The sequence below is a fragment of the Stegodyphus dumicola genome, chromosome 3, assembly GCF_044657685.1.
Source record: "Stegodyphus dumicola isolate Sdum_Otavi_A_Nest chromosome 3, ASM4465768v1".
In the NCBI taxonomy this organism is placed as follows: Eukaryota; Metazoa; Arthropoda; class Arachnida; order Araneae; family Eresidae; genus Stegodyphus; species Stegodyphus dumicola.
In genome coordinates this window covers 91,319,262-91,341,537 of record NC_140770.1, presented here as the reverse complement: position 1 = coordinate 91,341,537, position 22,276 = coordinate 91,319,262, and the positions used below count along the sequence as shown (strand labels likewise).

The 22,276-nt window shown below is 29.5% G+C and overlaps 1 protein-coding gene across 3 annotated transcripts in view; it reads right to left on the bottom strand.

Moving 5' to 3' along the window:
• Positions 1-22,276, bottom strand: part of shtd (anaphase promoting complex subunit 1) — a 221,328-nt gene that overhangs the window by 87,543 nt on the left and 111,509 nt on the right. For all 3 annotated transcript variants that reach the window (XM_085813065.1, XM_085813067.1, XM_085813066.1), the window contains exons 26-34: positions 20,403-20,492; positions 16,825-16,936; positions 8,620-8,766; positions 7,451-7,500; positions 6,146-6,422; positions 4,810-4,896; positions 2,883-3,013; positions 2,570-2,648; positions 517-591 (exon numbers count right to left, since the gene is read on the bottom strand). In XM_085813065.1, the coding sequence (XP_085669191.1) occupies positions 517-591; positions 2,570-2,648; positions 2,883-3,013; positions 4,810-4,896; positions 6,146-6,422; positions 7,451-7,500; positions 8,620-8,766; positions 16,825-16,936; positions 20,403-20,492 (1,048 nt within the window). The remainder of the gene's footprint in view (positions 1-516; positions 592-2,569; positions 2,649-2,882; positions 3,014-4,809; positions 4,897-6,145; positions 6,423-7,450; positions 7,501-8,619; positions 8,767-16,824; positions 16,937-20,402; positions 20,493-22,276) is intronic.

Genomic DNA, 22,276 nt, shown 5'->3' with positions numbered 1-22,276 from the left:
CAAATTAAAATTTTCTAAGAAATCCCTGTCACATAACATAAATAAAAAAGACAAATATATAAAATAAAAATCTAATTTCATACAAAATTTTTTTTTAGATTAAAATACTATGAAAAAGGTAATTATTAGAAAACTGAAGTTATTTCCTAATTTGAAATATTAAAGCACATGTATGCATTATATCATTCACATAAAAATATTCTCATGTAAATATGCACACTCTAAAATAACCTCATGTAAATATAATCATATTTTAATAACTATCAAATGAGATAGCAGGAATAAACAGAATAAAACTTAACAACAGGCTGAAATTTACAGAAAACAGTACAACGAATTATAAATTATGTTGCTTTTTTATGAAAATGTGTATAATAATGCAGTTACATCTATATGTCTTACATTATACATTTCTATCTTGAAGACATTTTTTGCAGGATAGGAATTATGAGGAGGGCTAAGAAGATCGTAACAACTGAAGAGGAATAAAATAAGTTCAAAATTTAAAAATATTACCTCAGGTAAATGACTTTTAACCCACTTCACAGATGGATGAACAGACGACCAAAGTATCAAACCTTTACTTAATGTCTGTAACATAAAATTCGGACAGTTTTAGAAATAACATATTTAAATTTATTTTCACAACACTTGGTTTTTCAATTTCAAAGTGGATTACACATACTTTTGTGCATATTTTGCTTGCAGTATTTTTCCATTTGTAGATTTTTCATTATACTCTTGATTCTTATATTTTTCCCAAGGTATGTCTTAAAAATTTGCATATTTCCTCTAATATAAGTATATTTACCATTTCTATAATTGATCTCTTTTTAAATTGAATATACAAAATAAAACTTATAATATTTGTTTTAAACATTTTTAATAATATATATATATATTTACTAAAGTAATATTGATTATATTATCTCCTGATATAAAGTTAGTAGAATGTATCTGTATGAAGTAACCCAGAAGTATGAAATTCGATTTTAATGAATTTCAATTAATTACTTAATTCAATATACAGTACAAAGTCCGTAATCCGGATGTCCATTATCCGGAATGATTTATATAATCTGGACCTCAAAGCCACAAACTTTTTTTTTGTATGCTTTACGCATGCGCATGCGTGTTGGGAGGATGTGTCTCCAGATACGTTAAAAAATACTTGGCATAATTTATGGCCAGATACCACATTTCATGGTGAGGACGGTGAAGATGATAGCTACGAATTTGAAGGTTTTCGAACATTGCAAACTAAAGTTGAAATTTTCCAGTTATTGGATTTTGTAAAGAAATGTGGAGAAGTGGTAATAAATGAAGATGATATAACAGAAGTTTTTCATTGCGATGACAATGCCCCAACCATCAATCAATTAATGGACGGCGAAATCTGTAGTATGGTTCTAGATCCAGAAAATACCCCTTTCGATAGTGAAGAAAGTGACAGAGAGGTTATTGAAAACGGAAAAATTTTGATTGACAAGTTAGTCGGTATTCTCGACACAGCAATTACAAGACAAGAACAGTGGAACTTTGTAACTAAACAAGAAATTATGTCTATTTATAGAATTAAAGAGAAAGTTTTTGCACAAAAAATGAAGCGATTTAAACAATTTACATTGAAAGAAATGTTTAATAAAATAAACATATAAATATTAAGTTTTTTTTTGTAAATTTTTATACCCTTTAGATAATAATTTCATAAATTAATGTTTCATATTTTTAATTGTATAATTTCCACATGCCATCTTACCAGATTTAAATTAGTGATCTATAATCCGGAAAAACTCCTAATCCGGAATCGCCGAAGTCCCGACGAGTCCGGATTATGGACTTTGTACTGTATATTATAGTAAAATACAAGAGATTTCAGATTACTGAATGGCTTTATTTAAATATTGATCCCTTTTTTAATTCTTGTATCAATTTATAATTACTATTCAGTTAAAAAAGAAACATTAGTTATCAAAATTAAGTACCTAATTTTATCAAATTAGAAATGCAAAATGGCAAATTTTAGTAGTAAAATTAAATTTGTTTCAAGGTCAGGAGAAATTTGATCAGAACAAGTAGCTAAATTCCATCAAGAATCACAAACCTTTTAAACACTGTACAAGTTTCAAAAAATAATTTTTCTTACTGTTGATGTGAAATATTCTATATCTCTTTTAGCTATTCTGACAACAAGAAATGCCACACATATCTCTTTTAGCTATTCTGACTAATTATACTCTAATATAATGCTCAATTTTTGCATATAGAGCATATTTATATTTATCTGAAATTAGTGTAATTATTTTCAACTACTGATCTTAGAATCCTGTTCATTCAAAATTATAACATATTTCCGAGTAACAGTAATATGAAAGTCTGCTTTACTTTTTCATGTTGAAATTCAATGCTAATTTGATTAAAAATATTTTAAATTGATACTACAATAAAATAAATACATTCTTTTTCTAGTAACCCTATATAAGTATAGTAATAAAGCAAGTAAGAGGATTTTATATTCCTATGACAAGATACTAGTTACAAATCATATGTATACATGAATAAAACTTACTCTCAGCAATAAGAAGTCTGGACGAACCATGTCAAGTAGAAATTGTGTATCAGGGCCTGTCATCCATTCTGCTATAGCACTTAAAGTTTAACAGAAATTAAAATTACATATTTTATCATATGCATTCATATTTTAAAAAATGTAAATGCATTTTACAAAAGTTTTAAATGTACTGACATGATTTTATAATGTTTGGATCACGACATATTAAACTATACTACATATTACTAAAAATAATTTTAAAATACTACTTTAAATAAAGAAATACAATATCCAATTTAATGTAAATACTATTAAATTAAACTATACTCACTGATTATCTGTATTAAAAAACATCATCCCTAATGCTAATGTTGCTCCAGGGCTAGTGACATCAACATTCACATTATCACCTTCACGAATTTGATAACTTGGAGATTTGTGCTTTTCTTTATGAATTCCAGTCTGAAAATAATGAGCAGAATCTATGTAAGTTTTAGCCTTTTCATTAAAACAAATTAGCTATTAAATACTAAAATATACAATACTTCAAAAAAATCCTTAATTAAGAATTCAAAATTTTATTATTTTTAAAATATAGTTTTGCTGAAATAAATATTAAAAATTTGGCTTTTCAAACAATTTTTCAGTTTCTTAAAATACTTCTATATAGTAATTAAATCTTTTCTAAATACATACGGAAAAATTTACTGTAATCTTGCAGAAAATTCATTTAAAGAAAGCAAACAAAAAATTTTTTTTATCCTAATTTTTTTAGTCAATTAAATATGAATTCTGCCAACAAATTTTATAATACCTGCACAATTTAAAGTCATTTGAATAAAAAAAGACAATTTTCTGCAGCACTTTATTTAGCTAACAGGTTATCTACACTTTATGTGATTCAAGAGTACTTCAAAGAAACCTTTGTTTTTTGGATACTGCAAGTAAAGACTAAATAAATAAACAAATAAAAAAGATAAAGATTTTTTCTAGAAATGTCTAGTTTCGACACATATAACATAACAACAAATTGGAATCCTCAAAAAGAAAAAAAAAAAAAAAAAAGAAAAAAGAAAAAAAAAACTTTTGAGGTTAGAATGAATGAAAAAATGAGAAGGAATAATGGCAATGAACTTAACACCCACTGCAATAAAGAAAATGAATGAAGAAAATGTTATCATAATAACATAATGTACTTAAAAAAATTTATGTTCAACTTTAATAATATCATAAAAAATGAAGAACTAATGATTAGAATAAAATTTAAACATGCATAAACTTTACATGAACAGGAAAATCTGTCCTATTGGCTAAAAATAAATTTAAAAAAACAGTATTCCATATTTGAGAAATTAAATACATACAAAAAGCAACTAATTCTGTAATTTTTTCCCTTCCCTGTATTTCAAAAAATAACATGCAACTATTAAATTTAAAGTACTTATTATAATTTTTAAAAATCCATGTTTTTTTTAATTCATTTCTTATTCTTTGAAGTTTGTAATAATGATTGTCTGCACACTCTTCTTCTTGAACCTTTTCTCTTCATTATTTTATAGTAATGAATTTCATTTTACATTATGGCAAGTACAATTGCATTGCACACATTAAATCTACAGCAATTATAGTAATTTTTATCAACAGCAATTTTCAAAATATAAGTCTAAAGTTGAGATTACTGGGTGAGATGCAGATAAAAATAAATTTGGGTTTTCTACATCTCTTAAAGATGCTGAGATCTACTTTATCAAATTTATTACTATGCACTGCACACAGAATTTTAAATATGGCATGTATGGATATTTTTAACACATACAATACTGTCAGAGGTAACTATGGCATGACCTTTGAAGAAATAGGCAGAGTTATGCAATTTATAACAATCAAGAGTATAGACGCAAGCACTAGCTTCTGTAACAGAAAAAAGGTCACAAGTCTCTCTTGCAATAATGATCTTAAACTTACAATTTATACCTGAAACTTAATCAACAGAAACCATACAAAAAGCTACGATTTTGTATTTACAACATTTCTTCCAACCACAGTTTTGAAATTGTTTTAAAATTTTTTGTATCTTATTCTAAGAAATTTTGGAAGAAGTACACGCCTAGGGTAATATTTAAGAAATGCAGAATACAGCCATCTATTCTTCTTTACAGCTTAATATTATACCTAACTGGTTCACTAAAATATTTTTCATATTTTTTCAAATATATATTTAAAGACTTACCACAGAAATTTAGAAAAAAATTACATACCAAAGGTCTTTTATGCCCTCCAACCATATAATGGTATAACTGATCTGCCATAGGTAAATCAGCAACACCAGACATTTCTTTACCCTTCTGTAAAAGAAAGAGGTTAAGACATTAGCATAAAATTCATTTAAAATTTATATGTTAATTAAAGACAGTATTTTTTTCTTCTTTTTTAACTACCCTCTCAGATAATGACCATGTACAAGTGTAACAGAATTAATGGCCCCAACTATAAATGGTGATAAAAGTAACAATTTTCATAATGCAATGTATAGTGAAATGAAAGCAGATACAAAAAAAGTATGAAGAACATACGAAATGGGCATTTTAATTATGGATACTTACAGGAAATAATGTTGATATTTACAACAATTGTCCAAATTAAAAGCTTCCACCAGTAATACATGCATCACAGCAATTATGAAGCAACTGGTATGCACATTGGAAGACAGGCGGCATATTACGTACATCTGTAACAACATATTCTGGTAATAATGTTCTCAGGAGAGTTAATCTCATAAAACTAGAACCACTGTTTTGAGATACATATATTGCAGTTGTCGTTTATTTGAACAGTTCTTATAAATAATGGTTAAAATTATTTTCTTTTCCATGTTTTCATTTTTCATTCACCATATTTCAACATTTACATTTCAACAAAATAGTTATTTATGCCCTGCTCTATCAGCTTTTAAAACTGCTACCATCAATCCAGCTCTCAGTTTTTCTCAACTGTTTAATTCAGAGTGAATTCAGAGTACTCAGAGATCTACACTGGAGCTTCATCTTTTTATATGTACTTTGCACTGTGTTATGCTTAACAATTTTAGCAGTTTGAAATATAACTACTGATTGTGCTCTGTGATACTGAGAAGAGCTGTACGAGTATTTTTGTGGAAAGCTCCAGAACTGTAAAGTGTATATTTTTGTAAAATAAATTTGATCAAACTACAGTTGATTCTGTGTGCATTCAATCTATTATGAACCTGTACACACACAACAATATATGTAAGATTTTCAATTATGGTAAAAATTCAGTTATAATGATATGTGAGGACAGGGAGCAAAAACTAATGGTAATAATAAATTCAAATGCTCATTTGGCATAAAATAAAATATACAGTGAATAGGAAAAGAGATCACAATAACATAATCTACTTAAAAAAATTATGTGCATCTTTATTAATATCATTAAAAATGAAGAACTAAAGATTATAATAAAATTTAAACATTCATTAATTTTACATAAACAGGGGAGAATCTGTCACATTGAATAAAAAATAAATTAAAAAAGCAGTAAAAATGTCTGCAACTTTATCTTGCAAAAAATGCTTACCCCCAATGTAATGAGCCCCAAAGCTAATCCAGCAGCTAAAGAATAACTTTCTCTATCAATGCAATGTTCCATTTCAGGACCAGGTGGTCTTCCTATTTCTCCTAAAAGTACTTCAGCCATGTGATGATGCCCAGAACCCTGATATAACAAACCAAGGCCCATTACAGCAGCTACCTGCACAGCAGGAGCTACATCTAGTTCTGTAGAAGTCGGTGGCAAAAGTGCTTCAATATGAATGCTTAGCATCTTAGTAGCACTCAAGTCCATAGTACCCCGTCTGCAATAAACATTTGTGCATAATATTTCATAGTTACTCCTCAGTAATTACAAAAAATAAAAATAATAATAATAATAATAATAATAAAAGAATCATACCTACAAGCACAGGATGAAATTATTTTGACCCTCAAAAATACAAGTTAATAAAAATTGCATATTGTTAATTAATCATTCCCCTAACAAATGCAATAATTTCTTTTTTTTTAATTAAGAAAAGCAATCACTTCCTTAATTTAAATTTTTCCCATATAGAATTTAAATATATACTGTTTATTAAATAAAACATATAATTTATAAATTGCAATCTTTTCAGCATGAAAGCAAAATTAAGCAAATTAACAGCTAAAAATGTTAAGTTTGATCATTTTAATTTCAAACAGCAGTATACATTAGAATTTCTGAATTTTTTTATTTTAATGAATTTTGAAGTTATGTCATGGATAAACTTATTCTTTTTACAAATAAAGCAAGTTTCAGTTTTGGGCTTTGAATCGCTTACATTTCAATGAAACTGGACCTTATAAAATCAATTAAATATTCCTATTTTCTAGTATAAATATTTATTCAGTCAGGGAAGGGGGCGGCAAAAAAATGAAAATCTAAAAAGATAAGAAATAATTTTTTCTATAAGGTAGAAACTATTCACAACTGCAACAAAGACACTAATAATAAGATGCCTTTTATATGAAACACATATTTTTGTAATTTTTATAATACAAGCATTCATTTTAATCAAATTTCAATATACCAGCAGTTTTTACAATTTAAAATATAACAATATTTTGTGCTACTTTGATATTAAGTGCTGCTGCACATTTATTGCACACAATACAAGTAACTGACAACTGCATATTTGCAACTGAAATTTAGTAAAATGCTATAAGAACATATTTGTTTTCATCAGGGAAAAGTATCACACATTTGAATAATATATTATCATTTTTAACCAATTTCAATCATTGCATTACACACAATTATCTCACATTTGACTTCAAAGTTACTTTTAAACTGCAGAATTCTACTCACTTTGCTGCTGACACACCTAAAAGTATTCCAACACTTGTAAGGTCATGACCCTGAAATTTAAATATAATGGTTATTAATTAATTCATTAATTGTTAATTAAAAATTCTTTAGCCTAAATAATTGTAAAATTTATTAATTTAAATAATAAAATTAATGATTTTTAATTTTATTTCACGACAATGATATTTCTGTAAATTACTGGTTATAACGAAGTACCAATCTTGAAAGGCCATCTCCAGAAAAGACTTTCTAAAGGTGGTTGGAGTAAAGCAAGTGACAGTTATTTGCTTCTTTTGAAAGGTAAATGGACTATTTTGAGTGAGAATAACTATACTAATAGTGGAATTAATATGAAAGTTAGAAAAAAAGTCACAGGTGTGTAGGGCCTTTACTCACTGAGACAAATTAAGTATATTAAAATACATGAAAAGAATTTGCTTTATTAGTTGTTATATATAAAATTAAAAAGTTTTTGAAGAACCTCAAAAGAATCAAAGATATTTTTATTTATAATATCAGGTTACTTAATCTGGGATATTTTGTGAAATGCATTACCAATGCTGAAACATATTATTAATTTTAGATAAGATACAGAATATCTGTAAATTTATTAAAGCATATATACAAGCAGCATAAATTTAAAAAAATGTCAATAAGAAAAGAATCTTGAATATTAATTAAAATGTATATTAGTGTAACATTTGATGGACTAAGATTGAATAACAATGTCTCAAAAAAGAATGCACATTCATTGACTATGAATATACTATTATATGCAATGCTATTAAGTAACAACTTTTAAATTGGCTATATAAATATGTGAAAGTCTATTCATCTTCAAATACAGTAATAATTTATATGATCTTCATAATAAAAAAATACTAAGAATTTATAATTCAAAGCATACTAAAAATAAGACGCACAAAAATTGATGTTTTATTTTTACATCAGTTACACAAAATAAAAATGAAGAACATTTATCATACAGTAATAAAGAAATAAGAATATCAGATTCCAATTAAAAATATTTTTAAATAATCATATTTAACAAATTAAATACACATGAAATATGCTAAAAATAAACATTCTAATATATATATCAATCTAACACAAAGATCTTTTTTAATATGCATATAATATAGCAGAGAAGAAGTTACTAGTATACTTACTTTGCACAGATAATCATGTATACTCAATGTCGTAAGCCTAGACAGATGTCCATTTAATCCTAATGCCATAAGGAAACCAGCATGTTCAGTTGGAGAATCAACATTAGTAGGTCGAGGCTTATTGTACACCATCCAGGTTGAATCAATCTAGAGTTAAAAACAGGCAACTAATATCAAAATATTGAATTGAGGGCCAGAATTAATTTTTAAAATATTCTGCTAAATAAATTCTGCAAATAAATTCACTTGTAGATTTATAATCTTCATAGGGAAAAATCTATTCATATTATTTAGCAGAATCCCCCCCCCTCTGTTTAAATGAGCCATCTTATTTAATATTAAAGAAAGAGATAACAATCAAATAATTTTCATCAAATTCAGTTTATGAAATTTTTATTTCACATCAAATTTATTTTTTGAAAAGAAGAAAAACATCTATGAGAAAATAGTTCCTTTAAGGTGAACCTACGGAATAAATATTTTAAAACACATCTTTGATTCAACAGATTATGTATGGACCATACATTTATTTAATATTTTCAAAATTATCGCTAGCATTCATACCCTGCTTAAACATGTACATATATACTAATGAGGGGAATCCAAAAATTCAAAAAATATAGATAGCAGCACAATGCACACAAAAAACATGTTTTTTTTTTTTTTTTTTGTGTGTGTGTGTGTGTGTGTGTGTGTGTGTGTGTGACAGATTTTTATTTTTTGAACACTATCTGGTGGTACTTAATTTGTATTTGAAGTCTGTACAGTAACACAGCAGAAATTCCAATGCAGCTAGGATTAGAATATATTAATTAAATGGTTGTCATTCATGAGAATGGCAGTACCATGCACAGCACTCTGCATAGCATCAAAGAGGATTCAACTATAATTCTTGGCACCATGATGACAAATAACTTCTTTCAGGTACTTAAATAAGACCTGCGCCAAAAAGATACATCCTGCATGAATGTCTTGCCTTTCTTGCTAGAAGGGAATGATGCTGTCTCCTACAAGCAAAGCTTAATGCTTTTCTGTGACAGAAGCACTTCAAAATGTACCACTACAGACTTTCTCAAAGAAAAGGGTATATAATGATCAACACAGTGAACTCACAACATCATCTTTAGTTGTGTAAACAGGCTTCCATTACAGTGTTCTTGACACACCACAAAACATTTAACCCCTTCGCGCCAACTGTCACGTCTACTTGCCAGCAACGAACACACTCACTTCCCGGCCAACACGCAGCCATGCCAGAGCATTTTCCCATTCAGCCCCAACTGTGACATATTTGTGAAAGTGTCCTGGAACGTTTTAAAAACTATAATTTCTGCCACAAGATGGCACTGTATGTCCACATGGTTTTAGATACATGTACATTAGACCTTCTACTTGAAATGAGAGAAGCATAACTCACATACACGTGTTTTTGATTATATAAACAAAAGGGGAAATAAATCTTTCCGAATGGCATGCTTTATGACGTCTCTTTAAATTCGCACGTGGTAGTTGTTTATTGTAAGTAGAGAAGTTTTATTTTCACTAAAGCGTTGGGTATTTCGGTTTGCAGTTCAGTATTTAGAAAATAATTAGATCTTGTTAGACGTGAATTCTTTCTGTGTTTATTGTTGCAATGTCGAAGCGTCGAAAATGTATAACAGAGCATGAAATAGCAGAAATTATGCAAAATATTTCAGATATTGATTCTGAAACAGATTCTGATAGTAGTAATAGTGATACTATGTAATGTAGTATCACTAGGATACTACTTTACATAGTATCACTATCCCATTTTCCAAAACTTTGTTCAGAAGAGACATAAGAAAATGAGACGACGATGCTTCGTATGTTCTCTTTCCCGGAAAAATCCTCCAAACGGCAAATAAGTTATTACGAGTGCAAGGAATGTAACGTAGGACTGTGTGTAGATCCCTGTTTTCAAATTTTTCATACGAAAAGATAATTTTAAGTAATATATTTAGTTTTCAGATGTATAATGTTAAAAGTCATAAAATGGTGAGTACTGAAAATAAAATGTGTAAAATATGTATTTAAACTAAAGTAATTAAAGTATATACAAAAATATCTATAAAGCATAAGCCGTTTAAATACTCTATAGAGCATTATTAAACAATGCGTTGATACTTCGGAAATTTCATGGATTTAGGCTTAATAGCAAAAAAGCCCCCGGCCCTGGACAGACGCTCGCGTAAGACACTGCCGGCCTCCACGATAAGCGCGCGTTTGCGCTACTCGGCGCGAAGGGGTTAATAGCCTGTCCAAATTATTTTCCGTCTGTTAAAAAGCTCAAATAGATATCCATGATCACTCTAAAAACCAACTGGTTTAATTCCTGCACATGATGGATTTTGTAAAGGGATGTGGATAAAATCTTTCATTATTAAAAATATCCAATACTTACAAATTAGCATAACTACCTTGAACAGTTAGATAATTTTTTGCAAAAGGAAAAAAAATAGCAACTTATAATTGCAAAAGATACTTTATTACAGGTTGCAGATATCATGTAGGTTAGAACATTTTTCTAATACAGACATTCAACCGGCAGATATATAGCTGACTGCACATAACCAACAACACTTCCAGGACAGTAGCACATTTAGTTGACAATGCATACATTTAGATAAGAACATGTGACAGCCTTTTTAGAGAAATTTGTCAATATTTGTCCACTAAAAAGGCCATTTGCAGGATATACAATAAGAAGGTTTGTGGAATTTCTTTATTTCTTAATTTTTAACACATAGTTCATATTCTCTGATGAGAAATTTCAACAATAAAAAATATTTGATTTTATCCTATCATGTCAAACCATATTGATATAATATGCTAAAATTCAACAAGATTTAAAATCAAATATGGGATCAAAAAACAAATTTTACGCATACGTGAGAAAATGACTTAAAAGTTAAATCTAAGAAAAATCTTGAAAAATTTTGTAATTGACAGGAAGCTCAAATAGTTGTCATATAAATATGAACAAATTTCATTGAAACAATGCTGTGTGTTTTTGTCTAAATATATCTGTTGTCAATCAAACTGTCAGCCAAGCATGTCTTGGTTAAACATTTAGGCTAAATATCTTGTTCACAAAATGTCCATGCTGAATAATAACTAAATGTCCTAGCGGTTGGTTAGATGCAGGACTTAAAAGAGAAGGGCTAGCTCATAGAGCTTTTCCCCCTGAAACAAGCAGTGGGGAGTGATGATATAGCAATGATGACACTGAGCGCAGAGATGCAATTGACAACATAAAAATTAGCTATTTAAATTTGAAGAACTAGCGTTTAAAACGAGCTGTGTGTGAAAGATAGCTATAATTTAGAAGGGACAATGTTACTGCAGTATGCATTTTACACTGAACATTAAAAAATTTAATAGCTCAATTTAAAAATAACAGATAAAATGCGCTACTCTTAGCATAAATAGTTCCTTTTTTTTTTTTTTAAATTTGCAGGGATTTTTTTTCTTTAAATGCCTGTTCATTTCTAATCATTTCTTTACCTGCATCTTAACTAAAAGAATTCTACTACTGCATAAGATAACTATAATAACAGCTATTTAAAATTAATCAAAAAACAACCTTAAATTGGCATAGTTTTAAACATGTACGGTTATATACGGCAAAATTTCTGCTAATTTAAATTTGAGTTTCAGCCTAATTGTAACTTTTACATTGGCATATTTTTCGCCCGATTCAATATAATAACATGTATTTTTTTAAATAATTTTGTAACTTAGGCTTATATCAATATTACATTTAAATAAATACATGTAAGATTGTTATCTTTATTTAGACAAAACAACTTTACTCACAGTACCTAAAAAAATTATTTAATTTTTCAAAAGTGGGGATTAAGGAGGCAGGTCTTCTAATGCCAATTACTTTAATGTTATTATATTTTATCTAGAATGTTAAGCTAGCACAAAATCGAATCAATAATAATACAGGATACAATAAAACTAACTTTAACAATAACTTTAAAAATTAGTTCTCATTTGAAATATGCTTTACGCTATTAACTTCTAAAATGTCATCTAGAAATATTTCAAATCAAAATATGTTATATATGCTTACTTGTACAGTCACAATGCAACTACAAGTTGTTGAAATATTATTTATTGGCTGCCACATTCGAAGCAATCCACTTTTTTTCCTTTTGGGTTGCTTTTCTTTGGGAAAAAACATATGCATTTCTATTTAAGAAACATATTCTAATAAAAGTTCACATTCTGTAAAATAAAAGTATTGCTTCTCTGTTAACTTCAGGATAATGTTTCTCCAGTTCATTAATTAAAGAGCCAATTACGTTCTTCCCTTTATAGTAAGTTGTACCATGAACTGCACAACTCGTAAACTTTATTTATCCATGAATGGGAAGGTGTAGTCAAACCTCCTAAGGACAATAATTTAATCCATTCTGAATTAAAATATTGGTTCATCAGCACTATTTTTAGATACTGTTCCCAATGATGGGTTTTTGTCTCGCACACGGTAGGCAATATAACCTGCAACATATGTTAATGCTTCTTTTTCGGCGGTCAAAAATTGTCTGGCGGAATTCAATTCTAATTCCCAAGCCATAGGAGAAGTGAACTAGCCTATGAAATCCAAATCATCAATAGTATTTAATGGAAAAGCATCTTCCTGCTCAGTTTTCAAAGCCCTTTTCAAGTATTTCGGATGTTAAATATGAATCAATATTTCTGCTTTCGTTAGTCATGCACATTTTTGATGATAAATTTGGAAGCTTATAAGCGAGTATTAATTGCTTTAAGTGGTGTATAACTTCGCTACGTGATGGATGGTCATTAAACCTACCAAGCCCTCAAATCTGATTAAAGAGACTTTCAAGTGCATCCTAAGTTAATCTAGAGGTCAAAATATATTTAGCATCATACAATGATTTCAAATCCTGGTGTAGGCCAAAAAGAGAATGTATTGAAATCATTATTCCTTTTTGGGAAGGCAGCATGTCGGATTTTCCCTAAACTCTTAATCCACCAATGACTTTCTTCATTAATTCCAAAACTTGATGTTCATTTAATCCAAATGTTGCTTTAAGTATTTCATCTGAAGGAGGGTATGGCTTGGTACTATTCATAACATCAAAAAATTTGTCGATTAACTCAAAGAAGTCAGATGCTTTTTGATTTCCTGTGAGGTGAAGTATACCTTTTGCAGTAGTTCTTTAAAATAATGTTTTCGCTGGAACGACTTTTTGTCTCTCGTTTCCCTTGACCATTAAATAATTTGGTTTTAGTTTGTGACACAATTTAATTTCTCCTGAATCTCTATTTAAAACTTCTTTAATAATATTAACATTTAAAACAGTTCCATCTTCTAAAACATATCCTTTATCTAAAAAGTGGTTTCTCAGTAATTTGAGGCAGTGCGCAAATCTGCAAAAACCTATATTATCTGCAAAATAATATGGGTATAATTTTGCAGATATCTTTGTAGATAATAATATGGGTTAACAATATGGGTATAATTTGCAGATAATAATAATTTGCAAATCTTTGCAGATTTCCAAATCTTAATTATCTGAAAAAACCCATATTTTTTCGTTTGCAATACTGGATTTGGAAACTGACAACTATTTATCGAAATCTGTAACTCTTTCCACAAAGTACTAGATCCTCCTAAATCAGACAGTATTGCTTTCATTTCTACTCCAGATGACTGAATACGTCTTATGAGCGAAAAAAGAAGTTCTTTCTTCATTGGAGTGTAAAAATAAAAAAAATACTGGTTGTTTTCACTGCAAAATGAGACCTCTGATTTAAACAAACTGCACTTTTTGAAAAGGACTGAGAATTTAGTCCAGTTTAGAGTCATAGCAGAGTTTAGAATCTATATGCATTTCGTCGAAACTGAGAACGCACATTTTTTCTACAGAATTCAAATATTCATATCTTTCCTTCATTACAGCAATAACATCACTCTGAATTCCTGGACTACATGAAAATTTAGCGCACCATCTCTTTAATGTGCTAGTGTTAGGTAAAGGAATTTCCATTTTTCCTTTCCAAAAATCGTAGCTTTTAGATGACAGAGCTCTTATGACAATGCAACGTGAAATATCTTCACTAGTCCACCTGATTTTCCCCTTTTTTCTAGCAATGAATTAATCTGCGTCTTTGTAAAAATATGCTTTAAACGTTTTTCCAAATTCTCTTATCTGTGCTGTTTTTTCCTAAATTTCGCTGTTTGGGATTTTAATTTCTGAATTTCCGATATAAATTTCTTTCTAGATGCCGTCCACCTTCTTTTACGCTGAGCAAACAATCTAAAATTTTCCTTTTCTCTATTTTTCAATATTTTATTACAATTTTCTACGGATGTTATTTTGTTCTTCAAATTATTAATACATTCTTGTTTATCTTTATACTTAGGGCATTCAGGGATATTGTCACTTGTGAGTTTTATTTCAAAATCATTCACATTTGATTTATTATTGTCAGTTTCAATTTCGTTCTTGGCCTCGAAATAAATTTTCTTTGAGCTTGATTCGTGTAGTCTTTCAAAAGCACTCTGCATTAGTTTTCTTTTCAAATGTCTCCTATTTCTTGGTGTTATTTTGTTTACTGTACACGATAAATTTACTCTCAGCACAGTATTGCATTTCAACAGTTTATTTTGTGGCAATCCAAGCAAGCGATTTCACATGCCATCTTCATAATCACAGAACAGACTCATGTCATCTTCATAATCACTGCACAGAAAATGTTTGCTGCAAAATCTTGCATTTTTCACATTAATAGAATCCTGTCTTCAACATTTATGTATCCATTCTTTCGTTAAAAGCAAATTGTCCTTTGGGAAAGCATGAAATACAATATATCTTCCTTTTATATTTCTCTAAGTGTTATGGCACGTTGCTACAGCACAAGAAGCCATATTACATAAAGGATAGTTTAAAGGAATTTAAAAGGAAAAGACTAAAACCATACATATATATATATATAAATTATTTTTAATATTTGCATTATTAGAAAACTATGTATGATTAAAATTAATTTGGGATATGCGACCTCCAGAAAATCGTCTCGCAACTGAATGAAACTATAGTTTTAAATGCGCAAAATCAGAGCAGATGCAACACAGACAAGTCAGATTACTTCCAGTTAACCCCCCCCATAGGGCTCACGTCGGCGAGGAGTCAGACAAAGGAATGACCTAGCTCTTCTTTTTCTCCCTCGGCTAGATGTCTGTATCCACTGAACGTTCATATTAGCTAAATGTCTTGTTGGCTAAGTATCAAGCACCCATTTATTACAGATGTGCATACTATTTTGTATATATATTTTACATCTAAATTAAATATTCATCCCAAAAACCAATCAGTCAACTTATTTAATGAGGATTTTTATTTCGTTTTTGCTGGAAATCCCATTGCAGTCACTTTAAAATAGATTCGAAGCATTGTTTTATTCAGCAATTTTGTGACAAAATACATAACCCTGCAGAAATTGTACCACAGTTCTTTCACAGCAAGCAAACACATAAACGCATATTTTAAAATTGAGTTTAACACAAAAAAATCATGATTTATCTATAAAAACTGCTGAAACTTGGAAACACACACTAAAAAAGTGTGCTGCTGTTAAAATTAAAGTGTTATGCATATGACTGCCATAGTTTGGTGCATTTTACAAATCTGGTAACTTCTACTCAGATGGTTGCACTAATGTTACTAATGTTGCACTTGTTACTAATATGCAAGTATGTATATTTTTATGTGAAACCTGCATCATGGTGCTGTCTGTGCTTTACAAATTACTGAATTTTTACGTTTCCAGCTACTTTTGTATCAACTAGTACATATGTCATAATAGCAAGCTTTTTGTTGATTTAGTTCTGAACTATGAGTTATTTAAATTTTGTAACATAACCGTTAGATACCATTTAACAGTGGAATATGGATATACAGCTTGATAATAGAAAACTCTTGAATAAATTGCATGAAATAATATGATGTATGAAACAATGCAGTATACACCCCCCCCCAACATGCTAAATGACGATTTCAGGAAAAACTAAAAGACCTAAGAGTCATTAAACCTAAATGAATACATAACAAAATGGGAAAAAAAAAATCATAAAATTTCAATGGAACATGATGTCTGTTTTAAAAACATAAAGTGAATACAGCCAAAAACCATATAAAAAATACATACTTTTGATGCATTTGGTGAGATAGATAAGCCAGCAGCAACACCATTATGAAAAAGAGGCCACATATTCATGTTTGCTGGAACATCAATATGAGACAAATCCACAGTGGTGTTCCTAACCAGAAGAAGAAACATATATTAGAGAAATATTAATATATAGTCTATAAATTTACCATCTATCTATTCATATATATATATATATAAACATTAAAGTATCTGAGTTCTCAGTAAAGCTATATCTAATCAAGGTTCTCAACATTTCAAATTTAAACCAAAACATTTCAGACTATGAAACATAAATAAGAATGTTTTCTATATTTCACTGAGTTATATGTGAAACAGCCTGCCTTTGGCTTTTATTTTAGAGCAAAATCAGCTTTTACTTGTCAGGCAATGAAATAAGATACTTTATTCCATGTTTGATAGCCTTTATTTCATAACTGGAAGGGTGGGATTTACATTTGTGCATTTTAAGTTTTCTATAAAATGAAAACAAAATTCCAGGCAAAATAATTCATACAATTTCTTTTGTAACATATAATGAACTATAAGCTACATGCATCCACAAATGTTACACAAATAATTAGTTCTATAATTCAAATCAAATTATAGCTTTGAGTTCTTTGATACAGCTATTCTGAATCCATAGTAATATTTTTTATACATAACAGTAATATATAGAATAAATGAGCGAGTTTTAATTAGATTTTATGAAAACTGAATCTTTAACCAAAGCTTGAAACCTACACTTAATGAATGGGAATTATTAGTATTCTTATGACCTGTTTGCTTGACAGATTAAAACAAGATTATCAAGAAACTGATATGTCAACAACTTTCAACAATATGAAATAAAGTAATATCAAGTTAATGTTATCCTAATTTAAAACTATCTTAATATACTAAAATGAGCTTCTGCCAATATACATTTTGTCAGTCTTTCTAGAAAATCCTCCAATATGATATCCCTTCCATTAGGCAGATAACCCTCATACATTTTGCCATAATTAGTAAAATAATAGCTTTTATATTTTACAAATCCAGTCTTCAGATAATCATTACTTTTATTTCTTCAATTTGAGATTCAAAATAGAAATTGGAAATCATATATATATATATATATATTTTGTAAAATTCTGACAAAATTTAGAGACCTTCTTTATACTGTACGATAAAGTTATGATAATTGGTTATACAGTCAAAAGTCATTAATTCGGACACCCATAATCCGGAATGATCTATAATTTGGACCTCAAAGCTAAAAACTTTCTGCGCATGCGCCGCGTTGGCACATGCGCACAGGCGTTTTACGCGTGCACGTAAGACCTTGACTACTGCGCATATGCGTGTGCGCAAGTGCAGAATACGTTTTCGCTTGCGCATTTAATGTATAACGGACGGTGTAAGCTAAAATTATCTAATTATCTATTTCAGTTAATGTCAATGATTGCATTGTTCCTTAATCTTCGAATTGGATCCCGCTTATTATTTTTTGCAGACTGTAAAAGTAATTTTATAAAAGTAAACTTGAACTTTCGATTATGTCAAATAGAATTTCTGATGCTGGAACTTCCAAAGGATCTACAAAACGAAAGTATGTTTCGATGTCCAACAAACAAAAAGTGGAATTGCTGCAAAAAATGGATAAAGACATGGAGAATGTGATAGAGAGGTTAGTGAAAACGAAAAAATTTCGATTGACAAGTTAGTCGGTATTCTCGGCACAGCAATTAAAGGAACTTGAACAGCGGAACTTTGTAATTGAACAAGAAATTATGTCTGTTTATAGAATTAAAGAGAAAGTATTATCACATAAAACGAAGCAACTTAAACAACTTACATTGAAAGAAATGTTTAATAAGGTAAACAACTAAATATTAAGCTTTTTTTTGTGTGTGTGTGTAAATTTTGATACCCTTTAGATCATAATTGTTTTTTATTTTTATTTCATAAATTACGGTTTCATATTTTTAATTTTAGAATTTCTGCATGCCATCTGATGAGATTTAAACTGATGATCTATAATCCGGAAAAATCGATAATCCGGAATCGAAGTCCCGACGAGTCCGGATTAACGACTTTTGACTGTATCAGGTCTGGCTTCTCCTTTTTTTGGTGAGAAGCATAATTATGTATGAAATCAATTACTTTTGCTGTTGGGTAGATTGCTGCTTGATTATCACAATGTCTAAAAAATGCCCTCGCAACCCTTTGTGCATCACATGATCATGACACCATTCACTTTCGTTAGCAAAAAGCTGGTTTTATTTTTCTTCTTCTTTTGATCTGAATTGGAGACTGCCTTCGAAATTACTGAGCTTGAGAGTGCCTTCCGGCAGGCAACAGAAGAAATGTTTCAATCTGAGACGTTCATTTTTTAGTTCTAATATAGCATATATTAACCTATCTTTGAAAATGACTTGACTAAATGAGATGTTATTATGAAATTAAAGAGATACTGCAAAGATTCATGATGTTCTTATCATAAACAGCCAAATGTATGTGATTTTATATCACAGTTTTTAGTCGTCATCAAATAAATGTCTGTGCCCTGAAATTCTACTGTTCTCATATCTTTTGATCCAACATCATACACGGTCTGAGCTTAAGAAAAGCACTTTCAATCTTATATCACTAATTAGAGTTTGGATAAAATGACAAAGAAACTGGAAGCTAATAGTTAATATTTAAGTGTAACATCAATAAAAATTTTAATGTTAAATTTAAATATGACATAAATAAAGCAGGCATAAATAACTGAAATAAAACGCATATAATGAAACAATAATTTTTTGCAGCATTTCTGTAAAACATTTAAAAAACTTATTTTAAAAATAATATTAGTCATCTTATCAGGTTCAATGTTCCTTCTAACCTTCTTCGGGAACATGCAAGGACCTGACTCGGAACAGAGAGCTTACTAAAGCTATGTTCAAAACTGTGGGAAGTAAACAGGATACACAAGAAGGGTATACAAAACCCTTTATTTTTCTCTATTTACAATGACTTCCGTACTTCGGAATACACAGACCCGCTACTTGGGGTCAAAACGTAAAAGTATAAAAATAAAACTAAACTCTAATTTAACTTTAGAATAATAAACGTGGAAGATTGGCCTTATAATAACAGGAAGCATATGTAGTACAGAGAACTGTGAACACTACAATCTGTTTAAAATTTATCAAGAGGATTAAAACCTCTGGCCTGGAAGGCAACAAGCAACTGCGTAACTTCTAAGGTAAGCGGCCTGCTTCGAACTCACTGCTTCCTCTCTCTCGCTTGGCAAAAAGCCACAACTTAAATACTTGGCGTTCGCCAGACAAACTTTGCATAAAAACCTTAACGCTTATAATTCTGGCCGGAAGTAGAAAATAAGAAGTGATAGTAAAGATTTAAAATAAAAATAAACGTTAGTAAAACTTAAGATCCTTACAATCTGAATATACTTAAGTGATATTGCTATGACTATTACCACATAACAGAAATAATTATATTAATAAAAGTATTAAGAATTTTTGTAGAATTTTTGAAAATGTTATTAAATTAAAGATAAATTATAGGTCACGAACAGAACTGTTTACCTAGGAGGTGCACGGCCAGTCAAGCATAACCTTGGAATGGGCAATATCTCTGTCACTACAGGACTATAGGTTCTGAGAGTAAACATTCCCCTATAAAATATAAATAAATAAAAGCATACATTTCAAATCAAGCTTTAAAAATTTCATATTATATTTCTTTTTCATAATAAACAAGTTAAGAAGTGTTTTATACATTGTTCTTAGATGAAGCCTTTGTACTTGGACAATTCATCATACAGTATTTGCTCAGTTAATAGCAGAGGAAAATCATAAGTGAGAATTTTTCTTTTATTTTTCATCAAGCTGAAGACTGATTTGGATGAGGTATCTAAATACAAAATATCTTACCCACTGGAGGACAGAATGCCAGTCTGGAAATTTCAGACATCAAAAATAAGATGTCTGATAGCCATTTATGCATTTCAAGCTGATCATCAAAGGCAATTTCATTGCACACTTACTAATGATTGAGGTCTACCTCAGCAAGTCATCATGATATGAACAGCAGTGAGTTACTACTTTTGTACACACCTAGTATTAGTAAAGTATATGCTAAGTAGCAGTATATCAGCAACAATGTACTGCGTTATCTAGGAAGACATTGCAGTTTTTCTTTCTGCGGTTTTTCAAATCAAAGCACATTTTCTTCTGATTACTATTACTTTTTTTAAATTTCTGATAAAGAGAAACCTTGGCCAAAGCAGATATTTAAATATAAACTTTTCTACTCATGTTGCATAATTCTAGCATTATTATGGCATAATTTTTGTTTCAGTGCAGTGCTAATGGAAAACCTAAAAGTTTATTTCATCATATTATGCTCTTTTAAAAGAGGGGGGGAATGGTATTCAAACAGTTCATAAAATCTGCACTGTATATGGTCAAATTGCTGTTTCTGGTAGCTCAGTTTTGAAGGTGGTTTGAGAAATATGGAAATTTCAGCCTCAGAGATATGAATAATACATAATAGAATATGGAATACATAGATTAGTATCACCACAACATGACAATGTTTTTTTAATGGCAGTTAAATGGATGCCTGCATCATTAGTAAGCATGTATATAAGCATGTACTTATATTGCTTACTGATCAATCCAGCTCTGGGTTCCTCTAAATTTCCAAAAAGGACAACAAATAAAATTCAAATTAACTGTGTATACCATACTACAGGAGAAAATCTCAGAGAGTGGATATTACACATGGCAATCATTACCAATGTTTCACTCAAAACTTGATATTTTTATGAGCCACTTACTACTACGTTATTTACCACAAAACCTACCAATGGAATTTCGACTCTAGGAACAAAAGAGAGATTTAAAGCAATGTGATACTTCTTACCAGCATATATCCAAACATGGAATGGCTATGCATGAATTAGCAGGCTTATTAATATGAGTACTAACATTTATTTAATTTTTAGTTAATAAGCTCAAAGTTATCTAAAATCTAGTAGACATCTTAACAATTCATCAATTATACTAACTACTTAATAGCAATATAAAATTAAATTAATTTAAATAATTGTGTCTTCAAAATAAAAGCATACTGGTATTAACATTTGGTTAAAAAATTGCTTTCAAAGGGTGCAAGAGTAAGGTGATCAACACATTCTAATTTATAAAAGTGATCCCCACCTGAAATCCCACCCAAAGAATTCCTTACTTAAGACATAACCCTCATATCTTTTTATCCTGCTCAATAACAAATTAATCAATTTCAAATATTTCCCTATTCCGTTGTATTTACACAATAATTTTTTCCGCAAAAAAGAAAAGAATTAGTTACTGCAACTTAAGTTTAAGAAAAAAATCAGTTCTTCAACTACACAAAACATACAAAAAATAATTAACTAAAACTATATATGAAAAAG